Source organism: Bombina bombina, chromosome 1 (assembly GCF_027579735.1).
Source record: "Bombina bombina isolate aBomBom1 chromosome 1, aBomBom1.pri, whole genome shotgun sequence".
NCBI classification, from domain to species: Eukaryota; Metazoa; Chordata; class Amphibia; order Anura; family Bombinatoridae; genus Bombina; species Bombina bombina.
Genome location: NC_069499.1, coordinates 166,733,530 through 166,759,512, shown reverse-complemented (window position 1 = coordinate 166,759,512; position 25,983 = coordinate 166,733,530). Strand labels below are relative to the sequence as shown.

The following is a 25,983-nucleotide window of genomic DNA, read 5'->3' as shown; positions in this document are numbered from 1 at the left end:
TGTTCAGATACAATATTTAAAGGGACAGAACACAATCTTACATGGTGTTTCTTTGTCCTCTTATGGATTCTGGAAACCCCTCAGTCTAAACCCTCATATAAGATCTGCTTAAACCCCCCAAAATAAATACAGACGTGTGGATTTCTTATCAATCCCATTAACAAAGTATTGCAAACATCCTCCTATATGATTGAATTATGCTTTGATATTCAGACCTCATTTCTTGTTCTTTTCATTTGTACACATTTTCAGAAATGTTCCCAACGAACCAAAAAGGAGTAGTGAGGATATAGCCATTTAATTGCTAAGACAAGGCTGTGACTTTCATGAATCAATAGTAAACACTCTGATTGTGTAATCTATATATGAGTAGAAAACAACATTGCAATATACCGTCATTGTTTATTGTGCCCCCTTTTCATGTAATTTACTATATACTGAAATAACATCTGTTTCTTTTATTCATCAATAGATCATTTTATGACATTTTGTCAAAATGTTTATTCTAAAGGGCATTAAATTCAGATAACAAATAGTGCTTATTATGTTTTCCCTTAACAGACAGGTATTTAGCAAGTATGAAACTAGGTCTTTATTTCAAACTAAAATACATCTAAGTAAAGAGGTACAGAAGACTGTAAGCAACACAGGTATATCAGCCATACTGCTTGAGTAATGTGTATAAATTGGCTTGCAGTGTACATGGACCTTATCCAAAGAAGCCTGTCCTTTCATTTACAGCTTTCATAACTCACCTGCATTCTCCTTTTATGGATAAAAAAGGCACATGTCACTCTGAATATGTTCTCCTAGTTTCATAACTAATTAATTCTGTCTGAGCAGTAGAAGTTTTCTCCTGTTACCATAATGACGCCAAGTGGGGGATTGGCAGCAAGAGCGCAAGACAGGGCCAAGTCAGACTTTTTGGGGCTATACTCATTTGTCAGACAGCCAAAGTGTGGCTGCACAGCACAACAGCTACTTTACCAAAAAGATACACTGAAGGTACTATGTGCCAATCTGGGTACATGTCATTAGTGCAGTTTGTTGTGATGCATATATTTTACTATTTGTGCCAGGGGATACTGTGTCATCATAATTCTAGACTTTAGTAAATCTACTTACATAAAGCTGCACTGTGCCAGTATTAAACGCAGATCTGGTATTTCAAGTCCATAGTAAAACAGAATTACTAGAGAATGTTTAGTGTGGCTGACATCCCTTTAGCGCACCCTATACTTACAATGAATATCGTAGTCGCATTAATCATCGCTCATATTATAAGTCGAGTTATGGAGACCTGAAGTAAAGTATCAGGGCTACAAGAAAAGTATAACAAAACACATGTAAAGCATATTAATATAAAGTATTACACACACACACATACAGTTTATGTGTGTGTGTATATATATATATATATATATATACGTGTGTATTATTGAAATAAAGATAAAGGTATAAAAGTGTTTTAAAGTGATATGTTATATATTTATACACACACACATACATGTGCATACATAAATATAAGTGTATATATTTATATATATATATATATATATATATATATATATATATATATATATATATATATATATATATATATATATATATATATTTATACACACATACATGTGCATACATAAATATAAGTGTATATATATATATATATATATATATATTTATACACACACACCTTTTAGCCCTTCCCAGTCAAGCACCTTGTCAAATATCACTTTAAAATAATGTGATGTGAACATCCCTAAGAGTGCTATTAATTTAACTTGAGAGGTGTTAGTTCTCAATACCGATAATGTTCTTGCTCTCTACTTGTAATCTAGTCCTAATGTGCCCTATATGTTTTACCTCCACAAAGTTCAGCTCAGGTGCCACAAGTGATCGATAAAGCAATCAAAGGCAGCAGTCACATGACCTTTCCAATTACTGGCCATGTGCTGCTGTGGAGTTGGTGTTTTGTCATATCAGCTAACGAATGTGACGTTCCACGCATGCGCTCCACCTCGTCATCATATTATGATACCAGCACGTCATAAATTACAATCTACTGGTCAGATTGTTGGACACTTTTAAAGCGCATGCGCACACTAATAACATTAAACCAATCAGATTCTTGGACACTTTTTAAAGCGCAGTCCTAAATAGCCTTACATGAATACACACTCTCTTCTTCTGTCACTCTCCATTGTCCTGCTGTTAGCAGCTGGGGATATATCTGCATGGCCCTGCACACATCTCTGTATACTAACATCTCATAAACATGGCACTGAGATGTAAATGTTAAAGGGACATAAAAGTACAACTAAAAGATGCTATGTTAGAGCATTTTATTATTGCACCAGTGAGTGCATATAAACACATAGTTAATGTCAGCTCCGAGCAGCAGTGCATTACTGTGAGTTAGCTGAACACATCTGGTGAGCCAGCGACAAGAGACAAATGTGAAACCACCAATCACCAGCTAGTTTCCAGAAGTGCATTGCTGCTGAGAATCTGAACATTTGCTTTTCAACAGATACCAAGAGAAAAAAACAAGTTGATAACCGAAGTGAATTGAAAAGTTTCTTAAAATCACATGCTCTGTCTGATACATGAAAGGGAAGTTTTGACTTTCATGTCTCTTTAGCTGAAACTCCTATGGACTATTTGCTATGCCTTTTAGAATAGACTGTCCATGTTTAGCAAGTTCACCTATTATTTGACAATAATGCTCCTGCCTCTCTTCCCCTATCGTTCTATATTTTGCTGTTATCCATCAACCGTCTGAAATCACTTCATAGACCATTTTGAAGTGTGGCTTCCTCATTTACTGCAGCATCCCTAGTACAATCATTCTGGGTTATTTCAGTACTCTAGGTGGGAAATCTATCTACAAAATACTTTATCTACCTTTCTCAGTGGATCACATCCCCAACCCACCATAAAGGACACAGTATTAAAGGGACACTGAACCCATTTTTTTTTTCTTTTGTGATTCAGATAGAGCATGAAATTTTAAGCAACTTTCTAATTTACTCCTATTATTAAATGTTCTTCATTCTCTTGGTATCTTTATTTGAAATGCAAGAATGTGAGTTTAGATGCCGGCCCATTTTTGAACAACCTGGGTTGTCCTTGCTGATTGGTGGATAAATTCATCCACCAATAAAAAAAAAAGTGCTGTCCAGAGGACTGAACCAAAAAAAAAAGAAGCTTAGATTCCTTCTTTTTCAAATAAAGATAGCAAGAGAACAAAGAAAAATTGATAATAGGAGTAAATTAGAAAGTTGCTTAACATTGCATGCTCTATGTGAATTACGAAATAAAAGATTTGGGTTCAGTGTCTCTTTAATCTAAACTTTACCAATTTCTGCTGTACCACCAGTTTCTCTAATTACCCAGTTCCCTTTTCTGCCTATCTTCTATTTATTTATTTATTTATTTATTTATTTATTTATTTATTTTTACCATATTTAGCATTTCCATGAGTTCATATTTGACCACAACAAATAAGCTTCAAGATATCTCATCACACAAAATGATTGTGGTTTGATCATACAACTATATATTTCCATCACATATATACATATTATAAATATTCCCATCACATCTATACATATTATACATATTCCCATCACATCTATACATATTATACATATTCCCATCACATCTATACATATTATACATATTCCCATCACATATATACATATTATACATATTCCCATCACATATATACATTACACAATACTCACTCAAATACAACCTTGGTACACAAAACAGACCAACAAAACATCTTCAATACTAAGGAGCATAAGTGAAGAAAATCAAACTCTTATACATCCTTCCTCCACTATATGTTTATCCACCACTGACAAGACTACCCTCAACTTCTCAAAATAAATCTATTTTTCCTCCCATATATCTAATATGTCATGAAAACTCAATCCTCAATGTGTCATAAAGCACCTTGTAATTGGAAGATTTGTGTGCATTGATGTAATAAATAAATACACTAGGTGCTTGTATGCTGCAATCGTTAGTACCCAAGCTCCGCCCACAACTCGGAGGAGCCATTTTAGACCTGAGTAGCAAATTTTCTGCTTTTTTGTAGTGCTATTTTATGTTTGAGACTATAATATATGGTAAGCTTTTAATTACTAAATGTGTTTTATTATATCTTTATAGCACCAGTTACTGTTTTATGATGGCGAAAGTGAGAAATAGTTCTCACTTGATTTGCATACTGTGTTTTTATGTATGAAAAATAAATATATTTAAAAAGGATATAGTGCTACAGCGGAAGAGTATAATCGCATGTAAAGCAGCGGTAAAACTAAGGTATCCTTAATTCCTCAGTACACACAATGTTGCAAGGGGCGATATCAGTACTCAAGAGAGTGAACTAATATACAATACCACTGTGCTGCATATACTGCAGCGCAGTGGAATTGTATAATAGTTCACTCTCTTGAGTACTGATATCTCCACTTGCAATAAAGAATACATATATTAACAAAATTTATAGGTTTAGTTATAGTATCTGCTATTAATATATATATTTTTTTACTCGTTTTGTGTTTGGCTTTTTGCAGAGAAAGTAAATTCATGTGACCAAGAAAGGCAGAGTGCACTAGAGGAGGCAAAACTAAATCCGAGAGAAGGAATTGTGATCCCTGAATGTGCACCAGGAGGGCTTTATAAACCTGTGCAATGCCACCAATCCACCGGATACTGCTGGTGCGTCTTAGTAGACACAGGTCGCCCGCTGCCTGGAACATCTACACGGTAAGAAATACTGTATTGTCACACAATAATAATTAATATTAAAGTGTAACTTTATATGCACTCATATTCACACAATTTTAAACACATTGATGATAAGCTATGCTGACTTTTAGGCACATATTTTTTGTTAATATTACTCAAGAGAAAATAGTGACAAAATATGATTGTGATGGAACCCGGCTACCCCGACTGGGTAGCTCCACCAAAGGATCCTTCCTGTACCTGGAACCTGCTGCTATGTAGCGGAAAATAGTGATTTTAACAATTCCCACCCAAATAACTAGACAGACTATCATTTAGGTGAAAACAAGTAGTACCTCTTTATTGGGAAAACACACTGTTTTTTTTTACACAATCCCATCAAGATAAGAGCCTTATCAGTCCCCCAAATCTCCTGCCATTCCCGCTCCTCCAGACAGGCTGGCGCCTCCAAAGAGTCCATTGTCCCATAGTGTCCAGTGGTATAGTGATGGTGGTTCTGGGGTGATCCCGGGGGAGTGGCGGCACTTCCAGGGTGTTGTTGGAAAGCCCTCAGGCCCCAGCTGCTAGAGTCCAAAAAATGTACACCGGGAAGGCCACTGGGGAGTGGAAGTTGTAGAGGGGGGTCCGGAACCCCCAGTTCCCAAGGGAGCTCCCTTCCCGGCAATCACCCCATCTTTTGCCCTCCCCAAGGGGTTCCAACCCCCAAAAGAGTGGAGCTCTGGGACAAGGAGTCACTTGAGCAACCTGGGGTAAAGGACAACGGGCTTTTGGGGTGATGCAGTCTATTTAGTGAAAAGGTTTTTTTTTTAGTGAAAAGGTTCTAAGCACAAAAACAAGGCAATCCAATGGTTTGAGAGATCACACATGCTCTCAAAAGCCCAGATCTGCTGAGAAACAAGAGAGGGCTAGGTAGTAGGGAGTGGAGGTTTAACCCTTGCAGCCTGGTATCTGTGACAGCACCCCCCTTCCAGTTCAGCAGACCCAGCTAGATCCACACACGGGTTGGCCTGGGGCTGTCCGAGAAGCTATTCCACTTCAGTTTGCTGGGAAAGTCCTTCAGCGTTTCCATTACTTTTTCCCGGCCTGTACTGAACGTCAAAGTTAAAGGGCTACAAGGCTAAACTCCACCGCAGCAAATGTCCATTTTCCCCAGAAACTCGGTTGAGCCATACTAGGGGGTTGTGATCCATAAGCACAGTGAAGGGCATTCCATAGAGGTAAGGTTGAAGCTTCTTAAGGGCCCACACCAGGGCCAGGCACTCCTTCTCCACCGCTGCATAGCCTACATCCCTGGGCAACAACTTCCGTCTGATGTAGGCTATGGGGTGGTCCTGCCCTTCCTTGTCCACCTGGCTCAGTACTGCTCCCAACCTGGAGGCATCTGTGTGGACACAAAAACGTTTGGTTGGGTCAGGAGCGGCCAGGACAGGGAGAGAGACCAGGGTAACTGTAGCTCCACTGTCTCTTAGACCCCGGGCCGACTGCCTGTTGACCCAGATGTCCTGACGATGGTGCTAGCGGTTGTCCCTGGTCGTGGGGTCCACCTCATGCAGGACCCCGACTTCTTCTTCTGCCCATTCAGCGTAGTTGGTAGGGCCTTCTGCGTATAGACAGTGGGCAGCAGCTTGGTAATTCCCGACAGGAGCCTTTGTCCACTGAGCCGGAGGGGTTCCTGGGTGGCTGTGCCAGACATTCCTTTCTGAAGTGGCCCGCCTGGACGCACCCGTAGCATTTCTGGGGTGCACTGGGCTCGGCGGGGCGGACAGGTGCTGGTTGGGTCGGTGGCTGCCAGGGAGCTGCCGGGAGGTGGGCAGGGGCTGGAGTGGAGTGAGGCACTGGTCGTGGCTCATGGCGGACCTGACGCTGGGCATCCAGATATTGGTCAGCCAGGATGGCTGCTTGATCCGCTGTTTCGGGTTGCTGATCATGGACCCATTCCCTTATCTGTGTCGGAGCATGGTTATAGAAGTGCTCCAGCAGGATGAGTTGTGTGGCTTTGGCCACGGTGGTTACTTTGCAGCCAGTGAACCAAGAGTCCATAGCATGGGTGAACTGGGGTGTCCACTATGTGAAAGGCTGCCCCTCTTGCCTCCTTAGCTCCCTGAATTTCTGCCGGTGGGCTTCCGGGGTGAGGCCATGTCAGGCAAGGATGTGCTCCTTAACTTTGTCATAGTCCTTTCTGTCCCCTGAAGGAACAGTGTAAAATGCCTCCATAGCTCAGCCAGACAGCTTTCCGAGCATGATGGTAACTCGGTTGGCATCGGCGACCCCCTGCAGCTCACACTGCGTCACGAAGACTTGGAGTTAGCTGTCGATCTCTTCCTTCTCATCTTTGAAGGCTCGGAAAGCTCCATGAGGCAACTTTTGTGGTCAGGAAGCCTTATAGACTTATGGACCTCCACCAAATTGAGCTGGGTGGTTTCGGACAATATCTGAGTGATGACCTCTGCTGGTGGGGTGGTGTCATAGAATGCCAACACATGTAGATGTCAGCACTCAGGGATAGATGCACGTCACCAACAGGACCTCTGCTCACAGGTCCAATGCAATAATCATAAAATAGACAGGAAGGTGACAGGTCACCTTCCTGTCTATTTTTTGGTCATAGAGTGCCTGTCACCACTGGACCTCTCTCTGTACCTCGGACAGTACCGACTCTACCGTGGACACCATACTGGGCTGCTCACTGTTCTGGTCGCTATCGGACCCACCAGCCAGCTCATTAGCCCGATCGTCCTCCATCAGTTCAGTGATGATGGCTGCCTTAGACTTGTGGCCGGCAACTTTCCCCAGAGCTTCCGGCAAGTCTTTTAGTGTTTCCTTTCGGAGCCCAGCATACTGCTCCATCCGAAGAAGTTTTCAGTTGGTGGTTTGGACGTTCCAGGTAGATGGAAACATCCCACCGCTGCCAACCAATGTGATGGAAACCCGGCCACCCCGACTGCGTAGCTCCGCCAAAGGATCCTTCCTGTACCTGGAAACCTGCCGCTATGTAGCGGAAAAAAAGTGATTTTAGCAATTCCCACCCAAATAACTAGACAGACTAGCATTCAGGTGAAAACAAGTAGTACCTCTTTATTGATCCCGGGGGAGAGGCAGCACTTTCAGGGTGTCGTTGGAAAGCCCTCGGTCCCCAGCTGCTACAGTCCAAAAAGCGACATGATTCATGGCTGGGGGCCAGAGCTATGTGTGATCAAACATACACCGGGAGCTCTCTTCCGGCAATCACCCCATCTCTAGCCCTCCCCAAGGGGTGCCAACCCCAAAAGAGCGGAGCTCTATGACAAGGAGCCACTGGAGCGACCTTTGGTAAAGGACACCGGGCATTCGGGATGATGCGGCCGACTGGCAGTTCCAGGGGCCCGGCCAGCCGAAAGGCGGACTATGCGGTCAGGGACCAGCTCTTTCGTGAAAAAGTTCAAAGCACAAAAACAAGGCAAACCAATGGTCTGGGAGATTGTGTATGCTCTCAAAAGTCCAGATCTGCTGAGAAACAAAAGGGGGCTAAGTAGTAGGGGGTGAAGGTTTAACCCTTGCAGCCTGGTATCCATGACAATGATCAATATTTATTTTAATAATTATAAAACATCAAATTCAAAATGGAACTGACCTAATATCCTATACAGCTAATATATAATTTTAACCATAATTCAGACTTTACATAATATATCTCTATAGATGTTACATGCACTATATGATCAATATAATTGGCTCAATAATTTAAACTAACACTCAAATATTAATGTTATATCGCACAGGGGTTGAAGAAAAGTTATAATTTCAAACTTCTCTTTTTCAGTAATGCAAATCTAAAAATACAATTCGCTTATTTATATATTAAGCTGCTTTGAAATGAAGATATTCTTGATCTTGATAACTATTGTAATCAGTCAGTTTTGGCTCACAGGATAATGCAAACCTTTCATATGTATACGTGATAATTGCCCTATACAAATCAATACATCTAAGTAAGCCAAACAGGCTAATGATTTTCATATTGTGGAAATTTATATCAGTAATACAAAAGAATAACAAGTAATTGTTAAAGTAAATAAAATAACTGGGACAACCATTCACTGGCTGTAAATATATATATATATCAGATCCATATTTCACTTATTAACCCATTATTTCATGGTTAACTAAAACGGCTCGGAATGCTACAATTTTCATAGCTTAATCAAGAGATATGTTTGCAATAATTTGCAAACTTAAAGGGACACTGAACCCAATTTTTTTCTTTTGTGATTCAGATAGAGCATGCAATTTTAAGCAACTTTCTAATTTACGCCTATTATCAATTTTTCTTCATTCTCTTGGTATCTTTATTTGAAAAGTAAGAATGTACATTTAAATGCCGGCCCATTTTTGGTGAACAACTTGGTTTGTTCTTGCTAGTTGGTGGATAAATTCACCCACCAATAAACAAGTGCTGTCCATGGTCTGAATCAAAATTTGGCTGTCTCCTTAGCTTAGATGCCTACTTTTTTAATTAAAGATAGAAAGAGAATGAAGAAAAATGGATAATAGGAGTAAATTAGAAAGTTGCTTAAAATTGCATGCTCTATCTGAATCACAAAAGAAAAAAAATTGGGTTCAGTGTCGCTTTAAGTATAATCCCTGTAACCAGTGGCGGCTGGTGACTTTTGAAGATGGGGGAGCACTAGCCCCGCCCCTCAGATGGCCCCGCCCATTTTAATGTGTGTGTGTGTGTATATATATATATATATATATATATATGTACATACATTTATATATATATATATATATTCATACATACATACATACATATACACACAGCTCAGCCTTGATTTCTCACAACTAGATTTAGATTAGATTTAGTGTGATCTGGTAGTTTAGGATTTTAAGAGACCACTGTAAATATGGGATGGGAAAATATTATTTTTAACATGTAACTAATGTGTGCACTGTAATTAAAGGGACATTAAATTGCAAAAAAAAATGGATTAGAACATTTTACTATAGCACTATTGCTTGCAAATAACTGTGTTTAACCCTTGGAAATGTGTTAAACACATTTTTAAAGTTTGCTTCAGAGAAGCAATGATTTGCAGGGTTAAACATAGTTATATATGCAAACAACAGTGCAAAAATAAAATGTTATAACACTGTATATAATGTTTGCACTTTTATGTCCCTCTAAAAGGAAAGGCCAATGAATCTGTAGTGTTTCATTCAATAATAAAATGTTATGCTGTGTTAGCAAACACACAAGTGCCTTCCATCCACAGTTTGCAAGCCTCCTCCTAAAAAAAGCTATTTAAAGGGGGGGGGGGGGCTATTTAAATAGACAGTGTTAAGATTCCTTTACATTTTGCCCTCAGTCAATGTTTTTGTAGTAGAATATTTTCCATACAGAACAGATCAACCATTGAAAACTTAACTGGAGTTAGAATAAGTAAATGGGTTTCTATTAGGGGTGTCATTTGTCACTGGCCATAATGCCACTTTTTAAAATGCTTTTATATAAATAGATATACATATTTTGCCAAATCATTTCTTGTATCCTAAATATGAAAGATATGCATATTCAATTATCAGATATCAGTATTTGCCACAAAGCAAAACATCTGCAAAACAGAAATATACAAAGTACTGATGTAGTAATTTAAATTCAGGATGAGGGAAGCCCAGAGTATGAAATAGAGAATACAAACAACAGTTACACTAACACTCCCTCCCTCCCCTGGGAATAGCTTACACTCGAGGCTGTAACTATCTGTCAGGCACCCTGCATGAAATGAGATACTGAGCAGAGGTCATGAAAGAATCACATCTGGGTTATTTACAGGACAGTTAGCTTCCCTGCTCTGAACGGCCCCAAAAGTAACACTTCTAAGGAGGTGAAAGTAAACACTACTACCGGACCTGCTTTAATCCCTATGCCCTGCCCCCTGCCCTTGGCACAGTCAGCCCCTGTAAAAAAGCAGCAGTGCATAAACGATTACCTGATTTTTTCTACAAAGATGCAGCCTGCTTCTCCACCCTGCTTCCTTATCTTTCCAAGCCAGACTCTTCTTCTTCTTCACAGAAGGAAACACGTGTGGGAAAGCCTGCCGCTAACTAATCTCTAAGTAACTGAGTCCTCAGGTCAGTAGTCACTAGTCAGATGAAACTGAGATGGGAATCCTGGGATGGATAATTCAATTGCTGGATAATAAGTATTATATGATATATCGTTGAGTCAGACTCAAAATATCGCCAGAGCGGGCAGACAGTGTCACTCAGATAAGACAACACAAATTGAGCTCCTCTCAGCTCAACGACTATCTCCGCAATGAGATTTTGCGCCGTTGAGCTGGGAGGAGCGTCTCAAGCGTCATCACGTGACTGTTAGTGATGACGCTCAGACTCGGCTCTTCTCCTGTGGGCTGTGTCACTGGCTGCTGCCTGGGCTGAGCTCTTAACGCCTCCCACCCCTCGCACAGGCTGAAGTGTGCGATCAGCCGTCTAAGGGGATGAGGAGGCTGGGAGCTGCGCAGCAGCCAAATTTAGCATGCGCACAGACACAGTGCCATAGATTCTCTATCGCACGTGCGCTTAGGCCCTAGGGACTGGATTGATTACTACAGTACAGCAGTACAGTGGCTGGACGCTGGGTGTGTGATCAGATCACTGATGATCATGATGTGTGTATGATTGTTCAAACAGTAGGGGGCCAGGCAGGACACAACAAATAATAATAATTTATTAAAAAAATAATTTATTCTGGGGGTAAAAAAAAATATATTTTTTTTCAATAGGGGGCTATTGAAAAATTATATTTTTTTTTCTGTTTTCTTTTTTCTTTCCTCTGGCCTGTGGGGGGCACGTGCGAGTGTGCTCCAATGGAGTAGCCTCCACTGCCTGTAACAGCCATCTGTAATACTTGATATTAAAGGGATATGAAACCCAAAAAAAATATTTCATGATTCAGATAGAGAATACAATTTGAAACAACTTTCTAATTTACTTCTATTATCTCATTTGTTTAATTCTCTTGATATCATTTGTTGAAGGAGCAGCAATGCACTACTGGTTTCTAACTGAACACATGGGTCAGCCAATGACAATCGGTATATATAAGCCACTAATCAGCAGCTAGAACCTAGATTCTTTGCTGCTCCTGAGCTTACCTAGATAAACCTTTTAGCAAAGGATAACAAGAGAAGGAAGCAAATTAAATAATAGAAGTAAATAAGAAAGTTGTTTAAAATTGTATGCTGTGTCTAAATCATGAATGTCTAATTATGACTTTACTGTCCCTTTAAGTATCAATATTTGTGGTATATTATAATACTGCATCTGTTGATGCATCAGATCATTATACACATATCCCTTAACACTAGCAACTATTGCTGAGACATTTAAACAGCATGCATATGTTGTACAAACCATGGCCTAGATTTAGAGTTTGGCGGTAGCCGTGAAAACCAGCGTTAGAGGCTCCTAACACTGGTTTTAGGCTACCGCCGGTATTTGGAGTCAGTCAGGAAAGGGTCTAACGCTCACTTTCCAGCCGCGACTTTTCCATACCGCAGATCCCCTTACGTCAATTGCGTATCTTTTCTTTCTAACTCCGGTATTTAGAGTCGTGTCTGGAGTGAGCGTTAGAAATCTAACAACAAAACTCCAGCCGCAGAAAAAAGTCAGTAGTTAAGAGCTTTCTGGGCTAACGCCGGTTCATAAAGCTCTTAACTACTGTGCTCTAAAGTACACTAACACCCATAAACTACCTATGTACCCCTAAACCAAGGTCCCCCCACATCGCCGCCACTCTATTAATTTTTTTTAACCCCTAATCTGCCGACCGCCACCTACGTTATCCTTATGTACCCCTAATCTGCTGCCCCTAACACCGCCGACCCCTATATTATATTTATTAACCCTTAATCTGCCCCCCACAACGTCGCCGCCAGCTACCTACACTTATTAACCCCTAATCTGCCGAGCGGTCCGCACCGGTACTATAATAAAGTTATTAACCCCTAATCCGCCTCACTCCCGCCTCAATAACCCTATAAGAAATAGTATTAACCCCTAATCTGCCCTCCCTAACATCGCCGACACCTAACTTCAAACATTAACCCCTAATCTGCCGACCGGAGCTCACCGCTATTCTAATAAATTTTTTAACCCCTAAAGCTAAGTCTAACCCCCCCTAAGTTAAATATAATTTAAATTTAAATTAACTCTTATTATATAAATTATTCCTATTTAAAGCTAAATACTTACCTGTAAAATAAACCCTAATATAGCTACAATATAACGAATAATTATATTGTAGCTATTTTAGGATTAATATTTATTTTACAGGTAACTTTGTATTTATTTTAACCAGGTACAATAGCTATTAAATAGTTAAGAACTATTTAATAGCTAAAATAGTTAAAATAATTACAAAATCACCTGTAAAATAAATCCTAACCTAAGTTACAATTAAACCTAACACTACACTATCAATAAATTAATTAAATAAAATACCTACAATTATCTACAATTAAACCTAACACTACACTATCAATAAATAAATTAAATACAATTCCTACAAATAAATACAATGAAATAAACTAACTAAAGTACAAAAAATAAAAAAGAACTAAGTTACAAAAAATAAAAAAAATATTTACAAACATTAGAAAAAAATTACAACAATTTTAAACTAATTACACCTACTCTAAGCCCCCTAATAAAATAACAAAGCCCCCCAAAATAAAAAAATGCTCTACCCTATTCTAAATTACAAAAGTTCAAAGCTCTTTTACCTTACCAGCCCTTAAAAGGGCCCTTTGCGGGGCATGCCCCAAAAAATTCAGCTCTTTTGCCTGTAAAAAAAAAACATACAATACCCCCCCCCAACATTACAACCCAGCACCCACATAACCCTAATCTAACCCAAACCCCCTTAAATAAACCTAACACTAAGCCCCTGAAGATCTTCCTACCTTGTCTTCACCATGCCAGGTTCACCGATCGGTCCAGAGTCTTGATCCAAGCCCAAGCGGGGGGCTGAAGAGTGACGTCCATCCTCGGGCTGAAGTCTGGATCCAAGCGGCGGCTGAAGAAATCCATCATCGGGCTGAAGTCAGAAGTCCATCATTGGGATGAAGTCTTCTATCAAGCCGCATCTTCAATCTTCTTTCTTCTGGAGCGGAGCGGAGCCATCTTCTTTCCAATCGACGCGGATCCAACCTCTTCAACCGATGCCTACTCGCCGAATGAAGGTTCCTTTAAGGGACGTAATCCAAGATGGCGTCCCTCGAATTCCGATTGGCTGATAGGATTCTATCAGCCAATCGGAATTAAGGTAAGAAAATTCTGATTGGCTGATGGAATCAGCCAATCAGAATCAAGTTCAATCTGATTGGCTGATCCGATCAGCCAATCAGATTGAGCTCGCATTCTATTGGCTGTTCCGATCAGCCAATAGAATGCGAGCTCAATCTGATTGGCTGATCGGATCAGCCAATCGGATTGAACTTGATTCTGATTGGCTGATTCCATCAGCCAATCAGAATTTTCCTACCTTAATTCCGATTGGCTGATAGAATCCTATCAGCCAATCGGAATTCGAGGGACGCCATCTTGGATGACGTCCCTTAAAGGAACCTTCATTCGGCGAGTAGGCGTCGGTTGAAGAGGTTGGATCCGCGTCGGTTGGAAAGAAGATGGCTCCGCTCCGCTCCGCTCCAGAAGAAAGAAGATTGAAGATGCGGCTTGATAGAAGACTTCATCCCGATGATGGACTTCCGACTTCAGCCCGATGATGGATTTCTTCAGCCGCCGCTTGGATCCAGACTTCAGCCCGAGGATGGACGTCACTCTTCAGCCCCCCGCTTGGGCTTGGATCAAGACTTTGGACCGATCGGTGAACCTGGCATGGTGAAGACAATGTAGGAAGATCTTCAGGGGCTTAGTGTTAGGTTTATTTAAGGGGGGTTTGGGTTAGATTAGGGGTATGTGGGTGGTGGGTTGTAATGTTGGGGGGGGTATTGTATGTTTTTTTTTACAGGCAAAAGAGCTGAATTTTTTGGGGCATGCCCCGCAAAGGGCCCTTTTAAGGGCTGGTAAGGTAAAAGAGCTTTGAACTTTTGTAATTTAGAATAGGGTAGGGCATTTTTTTTATTTTGGGGGGCTTTGTTATTTTATTAGGGGGCTTAGAGTAGGTGTAATTAGTTTAAAATTGTTGTCATTTTTTTCCAATGTTTGTAAATATTTTTTTTATTTTTTGTAACTTAGTTCTTTTTTATTTTTTGTACTTTAGTTAGTTTATTTCATTGTATTTATTTGTAGGAATTGTATTTAATGTATTTATTGATAGTGTAGTGTTAGGTTTAATTGTAGATAATTGTAGGTATTTTATTTAATTAATTTATTGATAGTGTAGTATTAGGTTTAATTGTAACTTAGGTTAGGATTTATTTTACAGGTAATTTTGTAATTATTTTAAATAGGTAGCTATTAAATAGTTATTAACTATTTAATAGCTATTGTACCTGGTTAAAATAATTACAAAGTTGCCTGTGAAATAAATATTAATCCTAAAATAGCTACAATGTAATTATAATTTATATTGTAGCTATATTAGGGTTTATTTTACAGGTAAGTATTTAGCTTTAAATAGGAATAAGTTATTTAATAAGAGTTAATTTATTTTGTTAGAATAAAATTATATTTAACTTAGGGGGGTGTTAGGGTTAGAATTAGCTTTAGGGGTTAAAAAATTTATTAGAGTAGCGGTGAGCTCCGATCGGCAGATTAGGGGTTAATACTTGAAGTTAGGTGTCGGCAATGTTAGGGAGGGCAGATTAGGGGTTAATACTATTTATTATAGGGTTATTGAGGCGGGAGTGAGGCGGATTAGGGGTTAATACATTTATTATAGTAGCGCTCAGGTCCGGTCGGCAGATTAGGGGTTAATAAATGTAGGCAGGTGGAGGCGACGTTGGGGGCGGCAGATTAGGGGTTAATAAATATAATATAGGGGTCGGCGGTGTTAGGGGCAGCAGATTAGGGGTACATAGGGATAATGTAAGTAGCAGCGGTTTACGGAGCGGCAGATTAGGGGTTAAAAATAATATGCAGGTGTCAGCGATAGCGTGGGCGGCAGAATAGGGGTTAATAAGTGTAAGGTTAGGGGTGTTTAGACTCGGGGTACATGTTAGAGTGTTAGGTGCAGACGTAGGAAGTGTTTCCCCATAGGAAACAATGGGGCTGCGTTAGGAGCTGAACGCTGCTTTTTTGCAGGTGATAGGTTTTTTTTTCAGCTCAAACAGCCCCATTGTTTCCTATGGGGGAATCGTGCACAAGCACGTTTTTGAGGCTGGCCGCGTCTGTAAGCACCGCTGGTATCTAGAGTTGCAGTGGCGTTAAATTATGCTCTACGCTCCCTTTTTGGAGCCTAACGCACTGAAACCCCTGCCATTCTGTTAACTCTAAATACCAGCGGTATTTAAAAGGTGCGGGGGAAAAAAAGCACGCGTAGCTAACGCACCCCCTTGGCCGCAAAACTCCAAATCTAGGCGCAAAAAAAGTAAAAAGAAAGTAAAACAGTGTGTTACATTTCTCTAACAATGCAACATTTGTGGACTTAGAGCATGCAATTTTAAGCAACTTTCTAATTTACTACTATTATCACTTTTTCTTCATTCTCTTGCTATCTTTATTTGAAAAAGAAAGCATCTAAGCTAAGGAGTCAGACTTTTTTGATTCAGACAATTGCACAGCACTTGTTTAATGGTGGGTGCATTTAGCCACCAATCAGAAAGCACAGCCCAGGTTGTGAACCAAAAATGGTCCGGCTTCTGAACTTAGTCTTGATTTTCAAATAAAGATAGCAAGAGAATGAAGCAACATTGATAATTAGGAGTAAATTAGAAAGTTGCTTAAAATTGCACACTCTACTTGATATTAAGTATCAATATTTGTGGGATATTACAATAGTGCATCTGCTGATGCATCAAATTGGTATATGCATATCTCTTAATATTAACAACTATTGTTGAGACATTTAAATACTATGCATATTTTGTATAAACTATTGCCAAACCACAAGGTAAATACCAGTGGATATATACTTTTCAATAACAACCAATAAATTCAATATTATTACATTGTATTGAATTTTGAAATGACTCAACATACTATTATAATTACATTTCATGCAGCTTTAATTGATTGATTAACTGATTCTAGTCTAACTTTTGTCAGCATTGTTTGATTTTATCATACCCATTTTTTATTTATATTTTTTCTAGTAAAGATGAATGTTTTTAAACACACACGTGACACACATGCCCTAAAGAGGCAACAATTCAGTGCTTACATAGTATCACTTTTTGTTCAGTTTCTGTAAGTGAAATTGTAAATATAATTTACCTTCCACTATCCCTGCCCTCCCTCCCCTGCCTTACCCTCTGGTTCTCTCCCTCTCTCTCCCTCTCTCTCTCTCTCTCTCTCTCTCTCTCGCTCTCTCTCTCTCTCTCTCTCTCTCTCTCTCTCTCTCTCTCTCTCTCTCTCTCTCCCCTTATTTCTCTCATCATACCACCTTTTCTCCAACATTGGTGTGTCCGGTCCACGGCGTCATCCTTACTTGTGGGAATATCTCTTCCCCAACAGGAAATGGCAAAGAGTCCCAGCAAAGCTGTCCATATAGTACCTCCTAGGCTCCGCCCACCCCAGTCATTCTCTTTGCCGTTGCACAGGCAACATCTCCACGGAGATGGTTAAGAGTATGTGGTGTTTAGTTGTAGTTTTTTTAATTCTACTATCAAGAGTTTGTTATTTTAAAATAGTGCTGGTATGTACTATTTACTCTGAAACAGAAAAAGATGAAGAGTTCTGTTTGTGAGAGGAAGATGATTTTAGCAGACAGTAACTAAAATCGTTTGCTGTTTCCACATAGGACTGTTGAGATGAAGTAACTTCAGTTGGGGGAAACAGTTAGCAGACTTTTCTGCTTAAGGTATGACTAGCCATATTTCTAACAAGACTGTGTAATGCTGGAAGGCTGTCATTTCCCCTCATGGGGACCGGTAAGCCATTTTTCTTAGTCTCAAACAGAATAAAGGGCTTATTATGGGCTATAAAACTGGTAGACACTTTTATGGGCAAAATTGACTGCTTTATTTGGGCATTTTATACATGTTTATGCTTGTAATTCACACTTATAAGCTTGGGGAACGTTTTTTAACGTCAGGCACTGTGTTAGACACCTTTCCAGTCAGGAAGGGCCTTCCCAGTTGTAGGCTGAGCCTCATTTTCGCGCCATTACTGCGCAGTTACTTTTGAGAGCAAGACATGCAGATGCATGTGTGAGGATCTGAAAGTAGTTGGAAAAGTTCCTAGAAGGCTTCATCTGGTATCATATTCCCCCCTGGGTTTGGTAAAGTCGCAGCAAAGGCTGCAGCTGGGACTGTAGAGGGGTTAAAACTGTAACCGGCTCCGGTTTCTTTATTTTAAGGGTTAAAGCTCTGAAAATTGGTGTGCAATACTTTGAATGCTTTAAGACACTGTGGTGAAAATTTGGTAAATTTTGAACAATTCCTTCATACTTTTTCACATATTCAGTAATAAAGTGTGCACTGTTTAAAATTTAAAGAGACAGTAACGGTTTTGTTTTAAAACGGTTTTTGTTCTTTTTTGACAAGTTTAAGCCTGTTTAACATGTCTACACCTTCAGATAAGCTATGTTCTATATGTTTGAAGGTCAATGTGTGTCCCCCTTCAAAATTGTGTGATAATTGTGCCATAGCGTCCAAACAAAGTAAGGACAGTACTGCCACAGATAGTAAAGTTGCCCAAGATGATTCATCAGATGAAGGGAGTAGAAATAGTTCTACATCATCTCCTTCTGTGTCTACACCAGTTTTGCCCACGCAGGAGGCCCCTAGTACTTCTAGCGCGCGAATGCTTATTACTATGCAACAATTAACGGCAGTAATGGATAACTCCATAGCAAATATTTTATCCAAAATGCCTGCATATCAGAGAAAGCGTGATTGCTCTGTTTTAAACACTGTAGAGCAGGAGGGCGCTGATGATAATTGCTCTGTCATACCCTCACACCAATCTGAAGGGGTCATGAGGGAGGTTTTGTCGGATGGGGAAATTTCAGATTCAGGTAAAATTTCTCAACAGGCAGAACCTGATGATGTGACATTTAAATTTAAATTAGAGCATCTCCGCGCACTGCTTGATTGTGACAACCTGGTCATTCCAGAAAAATTATGCAAGATGGACAAGTTCCTAGAGGTTCCGGTGCACCCTGACGCTTTTCCTATACCCAAGCGGGTGGCGGATATAGTGAATAAGGAGTGGGAGAAGCCCGGCATACCTTTTGTTCCCCCTCCTATATTTAAGAAATTATTTCCTATGGTCGACCCCAGAAAGGACTTAGGGCAGACAGTCCCTAAGGTCGAGGGGGCAGTTTCTACGTTAAACAAGCGCACTACTATTCCTAGAGGATAATTGTGCTTTCAAAGATCCTATGGATAAAAAATGGATAAAAAATTGGAGGGTTTGCTTAAAAAGATTTTTGTACAGCAAGGTTACCTCCTGCAACCCATTTCGTGCATTGTTCCTGTCACTACGGCAGCGTGGTTCTGGTTCGAGGAACTAGAAAAGTCGCTCAGTAGAGAGACTCCGTATGAGGAGGTTATGGACAGAGTTCACACACTCAAGTTGGCTAATTCTTTTATTTTAGATGCCGCTTTGCAACTAGCTAGATTAGCGGCGAAAAATTCAGGGTTTGCAATTGTGGCGCGCAGAGCGCTTTGGCTAAAGTCTTGGTCAGCGGATGTGTCTTCCAAGACAAAATTGCTTAATATCCCCTTCAAGGGTAAGATTCTCTTTGGGCCAGAATTGAAAGAGATTATTTCAGACATCACTGGGCGAAAGGGCCATGCCCTCCCACAAGATAGGCCTTTCAAAGCCAAGAATAAGTCTAATTTTCGTTCCTTTCGCAATTTCAGGAACGGACCGGCCTCTAACTCTGTATCCTCTAAACAAGAGGGCAATGCCTCTCAAACCAAACCAGCCTGGAAACCGGCGCAAGGCTGGTACAAGGGTAAGCAGGCCAAGAAGCCTGCTGCTGCTAACAAAACAGCATGAAGGAGTAGCCCCCGATCCGGGACCGGTTCTAGTAGGGGGCAGACTCTCTCTCTTTGCTCAGGCTTGGGCAAGAGATGTTCAGGATCCCTGGACACTAGAAATAGTTTCTCAGGGTTATCTTCTGGAATTCAAGGAACTACCCCCAAGGGGAAGATTCCACATGTCTCACTTATCCTCAAACCAAATAAAGAGACAGGCATTCTTACATTGTGTAGAAGACCTGTTAAAGATGGGAGTGATAAACCCAGTTCCAACGGCGGAACAAGGAATGGGATTTTACTCAAATCTGTTTGTAGTTCCCAAAAAAGAGGGAACTTTCAGACCAATTCTGGATTTAAAGATCCTAAACAAATTTCTCAGAGTACCATTGTTCAAAATGGAAACCATTCGAACGATTCTACCCACAATCGAGGAAGGTCAATTTATGACTACCGTGGATCTAAAGGATGCTTATCTACATATTCCTATCCACAAAGAACATCATCAGTTCCTAAGGTTCGCCTTTCTGGACAAACATTACCAGTTTGTGGCCCTCCCATTCGGGTTAGCCACTGCTCCAAGGATTTTCTCAAAGGTACTTTGATCCCTTCTAGCGGTTCTAAGACCAAGGGGCATTGCAGTAGTACCGTACTTGGATGACATTCTAATACAAGCGTCGTCTATTTCAAAGGCAAAGGCTCACACAGACATCGTTCTGGCCTTTCTCAGATCTCACGGATGGAAGGTGAACATAGAAAAAAGTTCCCTGTCTCCGTCAACAAGAGTTCCCTTCTTGGGAACAATAATAGATTCTTTAGAAATGAGGATTTTCCTGACAGAAGTCAGAAAGTCAAAACTTCTAAACGCTTGTCAAGTTCTTCATTCTATTCCTCGTCCTTCCGTAGCTCAGTGCATGGAAGTAGTAGGATTGATGGTTGCAGCAATGGACATAGTTCCTTTTGCGCGAATTCATCTAAGACCATTACAACTTTGCATGCTGAAACAGTGGAATGGGGACTATACAGACTTGTCTCCAGTGATTCAAGTAGATCAGAAGACCAGAGACTCACTCCGTTGGTGGCTAACCCTGGACCACCTGTCCCAGGGAATGAGCTTCCGCAGACCAGAGTGGGTCATCGTCACGACCGACGCCAGTCTAGTGGGCTGGGGCGCGGTCTGGGAATCCCTGAAAGCTCAGGGACTATGGTCTCGGGAAGAGTCTCTCCTCCCAATAAACATTCTGGAACTGAGAGCGATATTCAATGCTCTCAGGGCTTGGCCTCAACTAGCAAAGGCCAGATTCATAAGATTCCAATCAGACAACATGACGACTGTTGCTTATATCAATCATCAGGGGGGAACAAGGAGTTCCCTGGCGATGAAAGAAGTGACCAAAATAATAAAATGGGCAGAGGATCACTCCTGCCACCTATCTGCGATCCACATCCCAGGTGTGGAAAACTGGGAGGCGGATTATCTGAGTCGTCAGACATTCCATCCGGGGGAGTGGGAACTCCACCCGGAGATCTTTGCCTAGTTGACTCAATTATGGGGCATTCCAGATATGGATCTGATGGTGTCTCGTCAGAACTTCAAGGTTCCTTGCTACGGGTCCAGATCCAGGGATCCCAAGGCGACTCTAGTGGATGCACTAGTAGCGCCTTGGACCTTCAACCTAGCCTATGTGTTTCCACCGTTTCCTCTCATTCCCAGGCTGGTAGCCAGGATCAAACAGGAGAGGGCCTCGGTGATCTTGATAGCTCCTGCGGGGCCACGCAGGACTTGGTATGCAGACCTGGTGAATATGTCATCGGTGCCACCATGGAAACTACCTTTGAGACAGGATCTTCTTGTACAGGGTCCATTCGAACATCCAAATCTGGTCTCCCTCCAGCTGACGGCTTGGGAATTGAACGCTTGATTCTATCAAAGCGTGGGTTTTCAGATTCGGTGATAGATACTCTAGTTCAAGCCAGAAAACCGGTAACTAGAAAAATTTACCATAAAATATGGAAAAGATATATCTGCTGGTGTGAATCCAAGGGATTCTTATGGAATAAGATCAAAATCCCTAAGATCCTTTCCTTTCTACAAGAGGGTTTGGATAAAGGATTATCAGCGAGTTCTCTAAAGGGACAGATTTCTGCTTTATCTGTTTTATTACACAAACGACTGGCAGCTGTGCCAGATGTTCAAGCATTTGTTCAGGCTCTGGTTAGGATCAAGCCTGTTTACAGACCTTTGACTCCTCCCTGGAGTTTAAATCTAGTTCTTTCAGTTCTTCAAGGGGTTCCGTTTGAACCTCTACATTCCATAGATATTAAGTTGTTATCTTGGAAAGTTTATTTTTGGTTGCTATTTCTTCTGCTAGAAGAGTTTCTGAGTTATCTGCTCTGCAGTGTTCTCCGCCCTATCTGGTGTTCCATGCAGATAAGGTTGTTTTGCGTACTAAGCCTGGTTTTCTTCCAAAGGTTGTTTCTAACAAAAATATTAACCAGGAAATAGTTGTTCCTTCTTTGTGTCCGAATCCAGTTTCAAAGAAGGAGCGTTTGTTACACAATTTAGACGTAATCCGTGCTCTAAAATTCTATTTAGAAGCTACAAAAGAGTTCAGACAAACTTCTTCTCTGTTTGTCGTCTATTCTGGTAAAAGGAGAGGTCAAAAGGCGACTTCTACCTCTCTTTCCTTTTGGCTTAAAAGCATCATCCGATTGGCTTACGAGACTGCCGGACGGCAGCCTCCAGAAAGAATCACAGCTCACTCCACTAGGGCTGTGGCTTCCACATGGGCCTTCAAGAACGAGGCTTCTGTTGATCAGATATGTAAGGCAGCGACTTGGTCTTCACTGCACACTTTTGCCAAATTTTACAAATTTGATACTTTTGCTTCTTCAGAGGCTATTTTTGGGAGAAAGGTTTTGCAAGCCGTGGTGCCTTCTGTTTAGGTAACCTGATTTGCTCCCTCCCTTCATCCGTGTCCTAAAGCTTTGGTATTGGTTCCCACAAGTAAGGATGACGCCGTGGACCGGACACACCAATGTTGGAGAAAACAGAATTTATGCTTACCTGATAAATTACTTTCTCCAACGGTGTGTCCGGTCCACGGCCCGCCCTGGTTTTTTAATCAGGTATGATTAATTATTTTCTCTAACTACAGTCACCACGGCACCCTATAGATTCTCCTGTTTTTTTCCTCCTGTCCGTCGGTCGAATGACTGGGGTGGGCGGAGCCTAGGAGGGACTATATGGACAGCTTTGCTGGGACTCTTTGCCATTTCCTGTTGGGGAAGAGATATTCCCACAAGTAAGGATGACGCCGTGGACCGGACACACCGTTGGAGAAAGTAATTTATCAGGTAAGCATAAATTCTGTTTTTCCTTCTACCAGCAAATACAGTTTCATCTGTAGGTATCACTATTGGCCAGGAGATTGCATTTCTTCTCAAACTTTCAGTATATACAAATAAAATTGTAATACACTTTAAATGTGCCTAATATGCCAACAGATTTAAACACCAAATGCAGAACCCTAACAATCGTTTGTGATTATTAAATACCCTATTACCTAAAGGGAGAGTACACACCTAGTAATTAAAAGCTGACATAAAACCCAAATTTTATTTTGTGATTAAGACAGAGCATACAATTTTAATGCAGTTTCCAATTTACTTCTATTATCAAATGTGCTTTGTTCTCATGATATTCTTTGTTGAAGAGATACCTAGGTTTGGTGTCTGAAACATTATGGGGCAAGAAATAGCGCTGCCATCTAGTGCTATTGCAAATGGATAACATTCTTGCAAAACCGCTGCCATATACTGCTCCAGAAATGTGCTGGGCACTAAGCTTATCCCTGATTTTCAACAAAAGACACCCAAAGAACAAAGAACAATTGATAATAGAACTAAATTAGAAAGTTGTTTATAATCACATGCTCTGTCTAAATCATGAAAGAAAAAAAAAGTGTGTTTCATATCTCTTTAATATGCAGTCTTAAAATAAATTAGCGTTGTTTTTGAAAATGCATTAAAGGGACACTGAACCCAAATGTTTTCTTTTGTGATTCAGATAGAGCATGCAATTTTAAGCAACTTTCTAATTTACTCCTATTATCAAATTTTCTTCATTCTCTTGGTATCTTTTATTAGAATGCAAGAATGTAAGTTTAGATGCCGGCCCATTTTTGGTGAATAACCTGGGTTGTTCTTGGTGATTAGTGGATAAATTCATCCACCAATAAAAAAGTGCTGTCCAGAGTTCTGAAACAAACAAAAAAGCTTAGATGCCTTCTTTTTCAAATAAAGATAGCAAGAGAACGAAAACAATGATAATAGGAGTAAATTACAAAGTTGCTTAAAATTGCATGCTCTAGCTGAATCACAAAATAAAAAAAAATGGGTTCAGTGTCCCTTTAACAATTTGTTTGTTGCATTTGTATTTAAGTAGCCAAACCCTCTCCACACATACACCTGCCTTATTTAAATTGAGTCCAATCCAGATTTGTCATTGGAGTAGACACAATTTGCCGCCATCATTTTTTTTTAAAATAAAATCTCTCTCTCAACTATGGTGAGGCCAGATATTAACAGATTTTTGGCAGCGTTAGCTTTAAGAATCCTGCAGTGTGCACTTATAGTTCTCAGAATTGGAAAACCCAAATTTTTAGACTTCATTTAACATAGAAAGTCAAAACTAAACTTTCTTGATTCAGATAGAGCATATAATTTTGAACAACTGTACAGGTTACTTTATTCTCTTGGTATCCTTTGTTAACGAGCAAATGATCTAAACATCTGTGCACTGGGTATAAACCTGTTTTTTTTTTATAAGATAGCCTTGGTATCCCATTGGTTTGGCTAATATGAATTATGTGTGCATCCAGATATCGGCCCCAGTTTATAGAGTGGAAAAGCATCAATTGCTAGAGGATTTTTTTTAATATGTTTGTGCTCACACACGTGTGCATTCAAATAAAAATTATATAAGTTAAATATCAAATAAATATGACAAATACAAGTATTTTTCAAGTACATATTTATTGAGCGTATTTTATGAGCGTCAAATGAAATCGTTTTAACATACAAAATTGCTGTGTTTCTTAAAGGGACATTAAATGGTAAATAAATGCTAAATATAATGATGCGCTCAAAGCAAAAATTATAATGAGATTGAAAATATGTATGTTTTTTTTAAATGTATATACATGTACATATTTAAATGTTTAGTATCTATAATGTAATGGCGCATACCATTTTCAAACCTAGCTTTCCCCTTATCTGTCTCTTCTGTTGAGTACACTTAGGGACAGTTATAAAACAGCTAATAAAAAAAGACTGTGCAAACAAGACTAACAGGGTTTCCACACAGATGTTATATGCACACTCTCTTTTATTGTACTCTTTAATGACCCTTTAATTAAGTGGCATAATATTAAAATGTGGTGCATTGACTGTTATACTTTTAGCAATGATTTTACTCTATAATACTCTTTTCAAAGTAAATGTTAATGTATTATTTTTTCTAACCCATTTAGATATGAAACACCAGTGTGTGAAAGTGATGCAAGATGGAGAGGTACGGATACTGAAGATCCCTTTAAGGACAGGGAATTAGCAGGTATAAATCACATGTATAATAATTCATTTAGTGTTGGAACATGTGCATCAATAGGTTGACTTAGTCAATCTTCACATATCAGTTATTGCATGAAATGCATGACATTATTTAATAATGGATGTTGTCTACATTTGTTAATTGAATGATAAATATTTCCTGAGCGTATGACATTCGTTATTTTGTAAACTACTGAATGTATCATTTAAATCGTTCAAATGTTCAGTTCATATATTTCTTTGCAAGCCTGATGTAGTGTTTGATTGTTTAATTTAAATATCCAGATGTTATGTTTTAATAATCAAATGTTATTTTCAATATTTATTTAATATAATTTAATGTTACTATGTTTATATTAAGTTTGTAATTGTTAATTTTTGTTCTATAGAAACATTTCAAAAGTAGAACCAATGCTAAGTGGAACATTCATTCTGATGTTCGTGTTGCTGTCCCTTTAAAAGGGCATAACACTAAAAATGAAATCCACCATATACATTTTACATAAGCATAATAACAATT

General features: G+C 39.8%; 1 protein-coding gene across 1 annotated transcript in view; it reads left to right on the top strand.

The window, feature by feature from the left end:
* Positions 1-25,983, top strand: part of SMOC1 (SPARC related modular calcium binding 1) — a 402,783-nt gene that overhangs the window by 297,357 nt on the left and 79,443 nt on the right. Inside the window, exons 8-9 of the mRNA XM_053697708.1 lie at positions 4,587-4,779; positions 25,385-25,467. Of these exons, the coding sequence (XP_053553683.1) occupies positions 4,587-4,779; positions 25,385-25,467 (276 nt within the window). The remainder of the gene's footprint in view (positions 1-4,586; positions 4,780-25,384; positions 25,468-25,983) is intronic.